The sequence below is a fragment of the Wolffia australiana genome, chromosome 10 (genome assembly GCF_029677425.1).
Source record: "Wolffia australiana isolate 7733 chromosome 10, ASM2967742v1".
Lineage (NCBI taxonomy): Eukaryota > Viridiplantae > Streptophyta > Magnoliopsida > Alismatales > Araceae > Wolffia > Wolffia australiana.
Genome location: NC_135844.1, coordinates 5,557,447 through 5,571,343, shown reverse-complemented (window position 1 = coordinate 5,571,343; position 13,897 = coordinate 5,557,447). Strand labels below are relative to the sequence as shown.

The 13,897-nt window shown below is 41.6% G+C and overlaps 1 protein-coding gene across 5 annotated transcripts in view; it reads right to left on the bottom strand.

Annotated features, from left to right (window-relative positions):
- Positions 1-13,897, bottom strand: part of LOC144708431 (ARM repeat superfamily protein) — a 30,712-nt gene that overhangs the window by 8,491 nt on the left and 8,324 nt on the right. For 4 of the 5 annotated variants that reach the window (XM_078581750.1, XM_078581749.1, XM_078581748.1 and 1 more), the window contains 4 exons: positions 13,760-13,807; positions 13,595-13,663; positions 10,297-10,372; positions 7,205-7,335 (listed from right to left, as the gene is read on the bottom strand). In XM_078581750.1, coding sequence (XP_078437876.1) covers positions 7,205-7,335; positions 10,297-10,372; positions 13,595-13,663; positions 13,760-13,807 — 324 coding nt within the window. The remainder of the gene's footprint in view (positions 1-7,204; positions 7,336-10,296; positions 10,373-13,594; positions 13,664-13,759; positions 13,808-13,897) is intronic. The other variant, XM_078581747.1, reaches the window with a different exon arrangement.

The window sequence follows — 13,897 nt, the reverse complement described above, 5'->3', positions numbered from 1 at the left end:
CCAAGTTTCCCCCAAGGAACGTGCAGTATCCGGTAGTTGACCTATAATCCAGACGAGAACCAGCAAAGTCAGAACAAGATCTAACTTACCTGTCCTTCTGTAGGAGATTCCAAGTCCTGGTGTACCTTTTAAGTACCTGAGAATTCTGTTAGCAGCCTGAAAGTGAGAGTTTCTAGGAGAATGCATAAACTGACTAAGCACATTTACCGCATAACATATGTCAGGTCATGTATGTGAGAGATAGTAATTTTCCAACAATGCTTTGATATGAGCTAATTTCTACCCTAGGTTCGTTCTCATTGATAGTTAACTTGTGGTTGACTTCAATTGGAGTTTCACTTACATGACAATTCATAAGTCTTGTTTCATTCAAGAGGTCTAGAATATATTTTTGTTGTGTCATTAGTATCCCTTCGCTTGACCTTGCAAATTCTATACCTAAAAAATATTTTAGGGGCCCTAGTTGTTTAACTCTAAAATTCTTATCTAAATGATCTTCAAGGGTCTTAATTTCTCTATAATCATTTCCAGTGATGATGATATCATCCACATACACTAACAAGATTGTTATCAGTCTTTGAGTTTGATGTTTAAAAAACATAGTATTTTCCCCATTACTTTGGTTGTAACCAAGCCCTTTCATAGCTTGGGAAAATTTTCCAAACCATGCTCTGGGAGACTGTTTTAGACCATATAAAGCCTTGCGAAGTCGGCATACCTTACTCTGATTTAGTTTGTCTTCATATCCAGGGGGAATATCCATGTAAATTTCTTCCTTCAGGTCTCCATTAAGGAACGCATTTTTAATGTCATACTGATTTAGTGGCCAATTCAAGTTGACTGCTAGAGAGATAAGGATCCTGATAGGATTAATCTTTGCAACTGGTGCAAAAGTTTCTTGGTAGTCGATTCCGTATGTTTGAGTGTATCCTCTGGCTACAAGACGCGCCTTATATCTGTCTAAACTACCATCGGATTTGCACTTTATTGTGTACACCCATCTACAGCCTACTGATTTTTATCCGTCGGCCGATCAACTATCTCCCAGGTGTTATTCTGCAATAGGGCCCTCATTTCATCATCCATTGCTTCCTTCCATCTGATGTTCTTCATAGCTTCCTGTGGAGACTTCGGTATTGGAATGTCTTGTATTTTGTGAGAAATACTGTGTCCAGGTGAAACTTGCTTATAGTTTAATTAGTTTATCATTGGAAATGGTACAGGTTTTACATATGCTCGTTTTCCCTTCCTTAGGGCGATTGGCCAGTCTGTCCCTTCATTATTAGGTTCTATTTCTTCGTTTTCATCTACTTCTCCCCCTGCATTAGAATGTACTCCCCCTTCATCCAAAATCGAAGGTCCTGGTAATCTCTCTTTTTTCTTCTTCTGATAGTATTTTGGATATGGGGTTACTTGATGTAATTCTTCCAATTGTCCCTTCTCAATTTCACTTGGTTGATATGAATCTGCATTTTCGGTTCCTTGGTTGATATGGGGTTCAACCTCACTTGACTCAAAAGGTATGATATCAGTTCTATTTTCAGGTAATCTGAGTTCCTCATATGGCTCTTGGTTAGCATCCATACTTGGTGTTGTTGTTTCACTTGCCAGTAACTGAGTTATGTCTCTATGGGTCTCAGTACCTTGAGGCTTGTAATAAAAAGATTTCTTATCAAATACCACATCCTTGGATATTATGTACTTGCGGGTAATTGGATGATATAATTTGTATCCCTTTTGAGTAATCGAATATCCAATAAAAACACATTTCAATCCTTTTGTAGATAACTTGTTCTGTTTGTGTGCATGGTTGTACACATATCCAACACATCCAAATATTCTGACAGGTAGTCCAGTCTTCAACCTCACATTTGGATAATAAGTTTCCACTATTTCTAGGGGACTCTTAAAATCTAAAATCCGTGAAGGAAGTCGATTTATCAGGTAGGTAGCAGTCATAAGTTTGCGAGGACCCCATAAGTTTCAAAAATAAATTTCTTTCAAAAAAAAATTACCGCAAAACCCCATAAGTTTGCTGGGACGATTCCATGAATTAGAAGAGTTCTTCCCTTGTCCACTATATCTCCTAGTTTCCTTTCAGCCACTCCATTTTGTTGTGGAGTATAAGGACATGAGGTTTCATGTCTTATTCCTTCAGTTGTAATAAATATAAAATTGTTCAAGAAATCTTTGGCATTATCTGTTCTAAGTCCTTGTACTGGATCTCCAAACTGTCTTTTAATCAATGCACACAAACCTTTTATATTCTTGGTTACTTCATGTTTGTGTTTCTGAAGACCCAGCTATATCTGCTATAATCATGTACACATACTAGGAAATATCGATGTCCTAGTATATCCTGTTGTGGAGAAGGTCCCCAAACATCGCAATTGATTATTTGGAAAGGTTTAGTTGTGTAGGTGTTACTGGGAGGATAGGTAGTTCTTTTAAACTTTCCAAACTGACACGCTCCACATATCAAATTTTCCACTGAAATGTTCTTAAACAAATGGGGGTACATGTGTTTGAGAAGATGAAAAGATGGATGACCCATTCTTTGATGGATCTCCATGAGTGACTCCTTTGATGATGTGGCTACAGCTACCACCTTGGTTCTATCTCCTCCTAAGGATCCAGGGTTTTGCCAGGGCAGATAGTAGAGTCCTTGTTGGACCTTAGCTAGTCCAATTATCCACCCGAGTTCCTTGTGACATAAATAGGCATCCATATTGTCAAATAAGACATTATATTCTTTTATCTTAGCTAATTTCTGTACACAAATTAAACTCACAAAAAGTTTGGGAACATACAAAACATTTTGCAGTTCACCAATTGGTTGTATATTCAAATTGCCAATGCCTACAACTGGGAGAAGTGTGCCATCAGCAGTTTGAACATGTTTCCCAGGAGTGAGTTTTTCATATGTTATAAAGGATTCTCTCCTTGATGACATATGATCAGTCTCCCCTGAATCAAGGATCCATGCATTTGCTAGGTCCTTAGTAAATAAAGCTATATTCATCAAAAATTCTTTTTTACCAGTATTGGCCATAGAAGTAGAGCCAATGATGGATCCGGTGTGGATGATTGTCTTTAGATTTTGAAGTTCATCATCTTCTGGAAGTCATGGGCTGAGGGAAGATCATTCCCAGAATTTTCTCCTTGCTGTGCTAGATGTGCTCTTGCAATATGGGGAGGCTTACCATGGAGCTTCCAGCATTTGTCTTTAATGTGTCCCTTTTTCTTGCAATAGTTGCAGATTATCTCATCTTTATTCACCTTCTCTGAGTCAGTCTTCTATTGATTTGATTTTTCATAGCGTAGGCCGTACTTTCAATGTTTCCTCGAGCTGAATTCAGATGGCTTTCTTCTTGCATGACTTTGGATACTGCTTCATCGAAGGTTGGTTCCTCCTCCCTGTTATATAACTGGCTTCTGATCATTTCAAACTCAGGTCGGAGGCCTTGTAGAAATTGACACAGGCGATTTGTAGCTTCATGAGCTCGAGCTACCGGATCATTAAAAGGAGGTCGACAATGATCTAGCTCATTATGGATGTCTCTTAATTTGTTAGAATAAGTTAGAACATCCATATCACCCTGTTTAAGGGTATACGATTGTACTATCAGATCAATAATCTTTGCTTTATCATTTCTTTTTGAGTGACTTCGATGAATGGCCTCCCATAGAGTTTTGGATGTCCCAAACGTCGAAAATTTGGCTTGTTCGGATACAATAGAATCTTCCTCCATTAGCCACTTTGGATAATATGGATGATCTTCGCTTGGACCGCTTTATGTAAGATACTTAAGGAGCTTGCGAGGCTTCAGAGCAGCTTGAATAGTATGCTCCCACATGAGTAATTTTTTTCCGTTGAAGATATTACATTTAACAATAATCGGGAGTTGAGTACGCCATCGATCAGTAAACACAACTGGATTTTCTGATGATGATGACCCAACAGTGGAAGTAGCCATAGTAGTGAGCTCTGTGGGAATTTTTGTCACATCCTCGCCCATAGCCATGGAGTGACCTTCAGCTCAGACAGTCCTCCTTTCAGATGACCCAGAGCTAGTCCTCCCGTAGCTCTGATAAGCCGCTGTCTGAGAAAACGAAAAATCCTCCCGAAGGAAGACGAACAGTCCTCTTATAGTCCTCTTATACCGTTGCCACTGGAAGATGAACGGTCTTCCCGAAGGAAGACGAACAGTCTTCTAGGAAGACGAACAGTCCTTTAATACCTCCGCCACTGGAAGACAAACGATCTTCCAGAAGGAAGATGAACAGTCTTCTAGGAAGACAAACAGTTTTTTAATATCGCCGCCGCTGGAAGACAAATGGACTTCTCGAAGGAAGACGAACAGTCACGAAAACAAACGGTCCTCCCCGGAGGATGACCTTTGCCATTCGAACTAAGGCTCTGAAGAATCCAGCCGTCACAAACTTAGCTCTGATATCATGTCAACAATGCAGAAGGCAAGAAGAATAGAATATAGACGAGGAAGAAGGACAAAAACAAGCTTGACTTTCATTTATACAACATAGGTATTTATACAGTCTATTTATAACAGCTAGTTTGACTGGCTCTAACGGCTAGTTTGACTAGCCGTTATACATCCCATTTTAAATAAATCGGATAACAGGCCCATAACTATTGGCCCATTAACTTATACATTCGACACTCTCACTAAAGGCACCTTACTCAATGATGGCAGGGTGGTATTGCCTAAATCTTTGCCGTTCATCCGTGTCATCCTTGACGAATTCCATACCCAAGCACTGGGGAGCCACGGTGCCTTTCTCAAGACCGACAAGCGCATAGCCGCTCAATTTTTCTGGACAGGTATGAAAGGCGACATCAAAGCCTTCGTCAATTAATGTCACATCTTCCAGCAGAACAAAGCATCCACGCTCTCTCCCATGGGTTTACTCCACCCCTCTCAAACACACACTCGGGTTTGGGAGGATATTTCCATGGACTTCATCGAAGGGCTTCCAAAATCGCAAGGAGTGGACACCATTCTCTTCGTGGTGGATCGCCTCAGAAAGTATGTTCACTTCCTTGGCCTGCGACATCCCTTCACGGCCAAGGACGTCACTGTCCTCTTCACCCGCAACATCGTCAAGCAGCATGGTAAACCTAACTCCATCATATCCGATTGGGGTTCCATCTTCATGAGTGGATTCTGGCGGGAGTTACACTCCCTCCAGGGCACCCACCTCCAGCACAGCTCGGCCTAACACACCAAGAAGGATGGACAGACTGAGGTGCTCAACTGCAGTTTGGAACCTTACCTTTGTTGTTTTTCAGGCGACAAACCCAAGTACAGGAGTCAGTGGTTACACTGGGCCGAGCTCAGCTATAACACATCTTATCATTCAACCATCAAGATGACTCCCTCCGAAGCCGTGTATGGGTGTGCCCCACCCACTCTCCTCCGCCATGGTGCCACCCGTCCCCCGTGGACACTGTGAACCAGCTGTTGTGTGACCGCGACGCCCATCTTGCCTTACTCCCCAACACTTGGCCGCGTGAAGGGCATTATGAAGACCCACACCAACAAGCATCACCGCCCAGTGGACTATGCCATCGGCGACTTGGTCTACCTCAAGTTTCGTCCATTTCACCAACAATTGCTTCTTAGAGAAGCTTGGTCCTCACTACTTCGGGCCCTATCCTAGAACTCAACGGATGGGTCCCGTACCTTATAAGCTTGCGCTCTCCGCCGGCGGCCGCATCCATCCGGTATTCCATGTCTCACAACTCAAGTGCGCCGCGCCTACCGCTGTTTCCACGGCCACTTCATTCGGTGCTCACAGAAGACCAGATCTGGCAAGTGGTGCCCACAAAGATCACTGCCTTCAGACCCTCTCTGGCGGGTTCCCAAGTCCTTACTCATTGGCAGGGGTTACCTGGGTCCAAAGCTACCTGGGAACTCGCTAGCACCCTCCAAAACCATTTTCCCGCCTTCCAGCTTGAGGACAAGCTGGTTGACCTAGGGGGGGGTATTGATATGATTCGTCAGCGGGTTTATGCTCGGAGGGCCTGACAGCAGCCCACTACGTTCGCACTGACCCAGCCCACTCTGGCTCCTACTTATGCGAGGCCCCTGCTGGAAATGGGGTGAGGAAATCAGTTGCCAATGTGAGTCTTACCTTCCCTATCCCTCTCTTCCTCTCCCCCTCTACCTGGTTGTGATCATCTCTCCATTCTCTGTGCTAGCAGGCCAACATCGTCCTTCCTGCCGGCCACAACCGTCTCAGACATTCCATCATCGCCTCTCCTTCACCCTTCACGATTCTTCTCTCCTCTACAACGAGAACATCTTCCTTCTCTCTCCCTCTCTACTCCCTCTCCGTCCTCAGAGAACGACAGTGGAAGATTGTGGAACTATCAATTTTCATTTGAACGTTTGAGTTACAACCATCGATCTCGGTCGCAACAGGCTGAGATCTTATCAGGGCTTAACCAAGCTACAGCATGATTATATGTGTCTAAGGTGGGAATGGATAATATTCACTCTCCAGCTTGCGAGGAGGTGTTGAAGTATCGCATGCAGTCACATGATACGTCTAGTAAGCTAAAACTAGCCCTTGTAACCTCGTATCTGTGAATACACTTCACTCAAATCCAACAGAATTTGACCATTTCCCATATGCCTGTCGGTGCCCTAAGAGGATAGTTCTTCCTCAATTGTTCTCTCTATCTTACCTATCGTCTTCTCTGTATCCAACCTAGCCAAAGCTCAGATTCTAGCAGAATTAAATCCACATTGTCGTCCAAAACATGTAAAACTATCAAATATATTTTTAAAGATTGACGATATTCCACTTCCTGGGATTCATGATGATTACTGTTTGCGTCCTTTTTGGGGGATAGGATTGAAAGATGATCAATGTTTCCTGTACGATATCAATTAAATAAAACAATAAATTTTAAAGATAAAATAATGAATCTGTGGTCCTCTAAACAACCAAAAATGATGCTACACAGATGGCTCTCAAGCATGCAATTTCACATGATAATCAAATGTTATTATCTGCTAATATAAGCGTAAAAACCAGTCTGAGAGCATTCTAGAATAAAAGGAATTGGACTACAAGAGAAAAGTTTACGTAAAAAAATTTATTAGTATAGAAAAAATCAAAACAATAACAGTAAAAATAATATTTCTTAATAAGGAAAGCAAGTTAGATTACTAACTCTCCACCAGTTGGACAACCCAGCATTTTTACTTCGAATAGAATCATCATAATGTTTATGGACGGCTTCAAGTATAGAATTAATTCCATCGAGCCCAAAGGAGTTGATAACCTCTTCCAATAAAAGAGATCCTGCATAAAGTTCTGTTAGAGGCAGAAAAATTTTCTCCAATTTTCAGAATTTATAAACCATAAAATTAAATAATATAAAAGCAGTGAACATAAAGGATATGAAGTATCATAAAAATAAAGTAAATGTTCTGCACTCCGATCAAGCATGACTCCCCGTCACCGAAAGAATCCTCAAGAGATAACAGAATCTTTTTTCTACGATGAGCTCAACTCTGACAACACATTGAAGAGAACTGAATCTTTAGAGTACAAAGATATCAAGTAGACTTTCGCAACTTAAACAAGTCATACAATTTCTCGGATGGAACTCAACCATCACCAAATGACTCTTTAAATCAAATGCTCCATGAACGGGACATTACTCTGAACAAACTTAAATCCCAACTGTCCAAGCCACAGGCATATATGAATGCATTGGATCAGTATCAAGTGGGAGACAAGGTATACATCAAAATCCGCCCATGTACAATGAAAACCTTAGCAAGAAGCACTGAAAAATTGACTCCTAAATTTTCCAATCCATTCAAAATATCTCAATGCATTGGATCAGTGGCATATACATTGGCTCCCTGAATATTCCTCCATTCCCCTGTCTTCCATGTTTCTCAGCTTCGACCAGTCATAGGTAAATATCACCATATTACACCACTAAAATCTCAGCTCCCCTCTGGTTGGGAATGGCAGGTTTATCCAGAAGCCATTTTATCTTACAAATCTAGCAGGGATGCCATGCAAGTCCTCGTGAAGTGGAAGAACTGACCTAACTATGAAGCAACATAGGAAGATGTCCTTGTCATGCACTGCCAGATTCCAAATTGAGGACAATTTGGTTCTCGACGAGGGGAGAATTGATATGACTCTTCCACGCATTAACATGCGATGGAAAAAACGAGCCAACCCACTGGTGCAGGGCCGTGCAAAAGAGACAACTAGCAATGACGGTAAACATCATAAATAAGAAAGGCGATCAAGCAGGACAGTTTTGGAATTCGTGACAGACTTTCATGGAGAGGAGCTCCTGGGTATTCCTGCACTCCTGCTTGCCTGTCTTAGGGAGATCCTCCCGTCTGGAGGACGACTGACCGATCCCACCTATTGTTTTGTTCTCTCACGCATTCTATTCTTCATTCAAGAACCCAATTCTTGAGTACGTTGATCCAAGTTGTTGTCATTTGGGTTAACTTCTTGAAGTCCTAGTTCAAGATTTTTTTCTATCTCCTTCCACGGTCTTCAGGAGTGTATCGAAGACAAGTAACAAGCTATGGCCCTCATGCATCGCAGTAAATGTAATCAAAAGAATTCATGCATCAATCATAGATTCCGAAAAGAGGAAGGTTTGCATTGAGCTTACTGACAAGCTTCACACAAGAAACATCTACTCCGCCCAAAAAAGAGGGAAAACAAGTCTTCAACAACTCAAAATGAGGATAAGCCATGCACTTATGCAGCGTCACCACCCTGTCTTCATCAGCACCATTTAGCTTCACAGAGAAGAGGAACATCACAGATGGATTTTCCAAAAGCACCAGGCCATCTTCTCTCCTGAAAAATGAAATCCTCCCCCCAGACACCTTGCCACATAAAAAAATTGTCATCATCTAAAACAGAAACCAGCCCTTATCACACACTACTGTCTGCAAAGATATAAGATGTGCTCTGAGGCCTGGCCTGTGTGCAACTCCCTTCATAGTTCCCAAGGTATCATCATCTGGCCTTCAAGAAGACCAGTCACAAGCAAGGTTTAACCATCTTCCACCAGTCAAACTAACAGAAAGGCACTTGCCATGGAAGTGATAAAACTAGATTCCTCCTTATCATACTCACGACTTGGGAACAAAAGCAAAGCTCCATCTTTGATCACTGAGATTCTTTGGCCATCTACAACTTCCACAATTGTGTCTTTGGCAGGGCCAATTAACCAAATGAAGAGATGAAAGCATGTCTAAACAAAGAAATCTGCATCATGTGTAGGGAGCAGTACACTTTGAGGCGTCACCAGTAGCTATATGAGAAAACATTATTATGATGAGATATGGATTGAGTAACAGTCATAGGTGGCTCTGCACACTGTGTCCACCTTGGAGCTCCTGCCACCAGAAATGATGAGTCCCCACTCTTCTACGTCCTTATCCTCAGCTGATGCCCAAGATTCGTCAAATCCATGTTATCTGCATGTAGAAGTTCCGAGGCCTTGTCTTAGTCATAGCCCTTCACACCTCAAGGATAAGGCAAGTTTGATGGGAGAGAGTAATGATACAACGCAATGGGCATTATTATCTTGCTGAAGTTGCAGTATTGCCGGGAGGAGTATATGGCAATTTTTTCACATCTGAGGGAAAATATCTATAAAGATGACCAGGGAAAAAGGGAGAAGGGGGTATGTAAATAAACCTAGAAGTGGTTTCAGTTAACTGCATATCCTCTTATTTCTATAAACCTACACTACCTCTCCATCTATCCCACAATTGCATGTCCATTCGATACCAGTGGTAGGTTAGCATCATCCCAATCTTTTCCAGTTCCCTTGGCTTTTTGGTTTTCCTTTTCCCTATGATCTATGCGCACTTGGCAAATCGTGTTATTACAAGACATGTTCACATCTTATTGTGGAATGATGAAGCGATGAAACAGTTGCACACCATCACTGACAAGAGGGCCGACTAGAGCAGAAAAATTTAGATGACAAACCAATATTCGCAATATTCGCAATATACTTAATGTTGTGATGACAAATATTCTTTTATTTTTGAATAACCTTATTTTTATTCTTATTACATGACCATAGGATAAAATATAAACAAAAAATTATACATCAATAATAACAAAGATTAGCATGAAAGGATATTTCAGCCCAGAAAATTGAATAGCTTAGTTCAACCATTGAACCCCCCTACAACCAATGCACACTTAAGGTGCGTCCAGAGTCTGAAATGTCAGGTAGAGAGTAGTAGTATCTGGTACCTGATGTCCGGCAACTGTAACTAACATCACTCTCATCAGCAAGATAATGGTTGGGGTCTGCAGACCAGCTTTGCACCTGCACGACATGGAAACTCAGAAAAGAAGTGGCAGTATAAAAAGAAGGTTCAAAGGCTATTTTCTATATAGTTCCATAAATAGAGAAGCAAAATTAGCTCCGTCAGCAAAAATATTGGTTATTCGGAATAATTCTCTTTCACACTGCTCTGCTCGATAGCAAAGCTCTTTTATAACTTTCATGTGAAGTATTTGAGATGAATAACTAATATCATAAAAATATAACATAGTATAGTTCAAAAAAATATATATATATAACATAGAGGAACTGATCAATCTGGGACCCTCAACAAGATACACTATCATCTTTGTTTAAAAACTCTTTATTTCAAAATGTGCAAATATGGAACAATTCAAATGCCAAATAACACACAGGGAGCGATGCAGTTTGAGGAAGAATCTATAGTCTGCATGGACCTTCAGACGGAGAGATGAGGATCAGCTATGGACCATATTTCTCATTCTAGAGGAAATTCAGCTCTTGATACTCAGCATTGAAAAAGTAAGAACAATGTAGACAATCTCAGTCCCCTCACGGGTTTCAACCCCTGCCGGGCAAGGCAGATCCCTTTAGATTGTCAACTGGGAAATTGGGTATGACAGACCCACTGCAGTGAGCCTAGTTGGGGATAATCCAAATGCTCCTGATGTAACAAAGTCACACGCCCACCTGGCATGCAACTGAGGTTAGGCATGCACCAGACTGAGCAAGACCACGTCAACCAGAATGTATGTAGCTTGTTTTCTGCCATTAGTGCAGTCAGTCTGAGATATATTTCCCAATTTTTCCCACCTTCCTTATTTTACCCTTTTTATGTAATCCAGTGGGGTCAGCATATAATGCCCATCCAGAGACCTCCCAAGATGTTACCCTTATTGACCCAACAGGTCCCAATAGTCCTCTCTGTATAAGTATGAGGCTCTCCCATGATTAGAGGTGATGAATAATTTATTTCTTTCCATGCCACCCCATCATTATTGCAGGGAAGCATCGACAATGACAGTGAACCTCGACACAACAAGTGCCAAGTCCAACATGTCCCATAAGTGCACAGCAAAACGCAAGAGCACCATCCATGAATTTGAGGATCACGATGGGTAGCTTATCTTGCTCTACACAGTGATTGAGCTTGAAGAACTCCACCTAATAAAACCAAGGAGTGTGATATCTTTAACAAAGGTAGTTATACCGCTGGAGGTTGCAACACAGGCCGCGGGATGGTCACCTTGACTGCACAGACCATGGAAGCCCTGTCTAGCCAGACAGACTCACTGTTATCAGCAGTAGTGTATAGAGAAATTCCACCGTAATAATCCCCACTGGGTTGCAGAGAGTTTCTTTTTCAAACGTTCGAGACGAGAGGCCATATCCAGGAAAAATATCCAGGGCTCTTGAATCACGTCCTCCATGTTGTCCTCAGATTCAGGAACTTTGGTGGAGTCCCAAGTTGGTCTGTAGCAGCATCGACAATCCCTAGCTGCTTGTTATGCTGATGAGTGTAATGGTGAGTGGATGCAGCAATGGAGTAGACATTGCTCTGATACCAGTTTGTGATGACCAGAGAGAATGATCATATGCAATGACCAAGCTCCTCTATCAAAGGGCCCAACAAAACCAAAGTAGAACAAAGAAATTGATATGGTGACAGCAGGACAAACAAAAGAGATAGAAAGAGAGGAGATGATCGGTGGGAGGAGGGAAGGTGGAGATAAGGTTGTGTTGAAAAGAGCATAAACAAAGGGATGATGGAGAGAAGACAGTAGCTTTGAGAGGCCGTTCCCTCACCTCAGTCCAGTTCCTCTGACTGCTTTCCTCAATGACCCAACTCTCCTCTTCTTCTATTTGAACTGCTGAGTCTTGCGTACTGCCATCATCACATTTCTTCTTATGTGAGCAGCAGAACCTGTGATTAATGGCATGACCTAACAGAACCAAAGGGTTTCGACAGTGTTACTCTAGAAATACACTGGACTTGTATAGGGGGGGACCCACATACAGAATGAAATGAGGTTCTACATAAAAAAGACTTATTATTCATACTGGGCACAAGAGGAATAACGGATACTATTTTTCGTTCAGTGAACTGCTCTCCATGACGGCTTCTATCTTCAGGGATCTCCTGTACGCTTACTGGTTTTCAAGCTGTGTTGCCAATACTTTGAAGGCTATCAAGTAAACTTCTAAGTTGCATGATAAATATTCAGTGTTTTCAATAGCATAACTGATGCTCAGAAAGTATCATAACACCCCCACTGATATGATTTCAATTCCACTGGAGACTGCTATATGTGAAAGCATGTGAAGAGAAAATTATTTTTTTTGAAGAAAGATAAGGGAGATTGCACAAAGTTGGCGAACCTCCTAATGAGATAAAAAGATTTGATCATTAAGTACACGTAAAGCCTAAAAGGCCAGCCCGGGCCTTGGCAAGGTGCATTTAAACCATGCAGAGGAAAAACCTGCGGCTGCTTGTAACACAACGTCCATCGATGCTTCCCATTCATTGAAGATGACTTTGTTCCTGCGCAACCACAATTCCAAGAGCACGGCGAAGGGTCGAACCCGCCCCTCTCGCCCCCTGAGTGCACCACTCTGTATAGAGTCCCAAAAGGCATCCTCTGAGGCGACATCCACCCCGTGATTGGCTGATGGGTCCACACCGCTTGGGCAAATGAGCATTCAAAGAACAGGTGTGCGGAATCCTCATCATTGTTCGCACACATAGCCCCACTCCGCCTAAGCTTCTGGGAGCCATCTCTTCCAGATGACCTTCACCACTAATCTTCGTCGAAGAGAAACTAATATATGTGTAAATCACAAAATTTATTTCATCAATTAAATCTGGCAGGTATGCACCAATTGAAAGGCTAGTAGAGATATCATGATTGGTGAAATTCAATGGTTATCTCTCATAGATTTGACAATAAATTAACGCTAAGGAAACCTTACCAGATTCATAAGGAGAAGAAACCAGAACTAACCTTGAGACCAAACCCTTCTCCCTTAAGGATTTATGTCCTCCTCTGTATACTTTATCTATCAAACTTTAGCCCACAATTGGTCGCTTACGTATCATTTCTCTTCATTATCATATGATATGCAACTTTGAGTGAAGGATAAATTTGCAGACTTCCACAAAAAAAAAACTATCATCCTAAGAGTGTGTGTGTGCATATATTTAACAAATTTGAGAATACAAACATGATCTTTCCATCAACATACTTGCTCTTCAGTCATCTGGAGAAAGGGAATAGAGTAGAAAACCAGCTCCTTTACATTTCGTCCCATAATCTACCCAAAAAATTGGAAAAATATGAGAATTCATTAGAGTATTATTGCAAGGAAAACTATAATCGATGGAAATAAGTTACTCAAACGAAAATTTACCTTAGCTAAACGACGGCTGCCAACCACCGTTATTAAAAACTCAAACAACTGAAAACAACGAACAAAGCATCGGAACAGACTAATAAAGTTATACAAGGAAAAATGGCCAAAAAATGTAGAATGAAAGACCCTACCCAA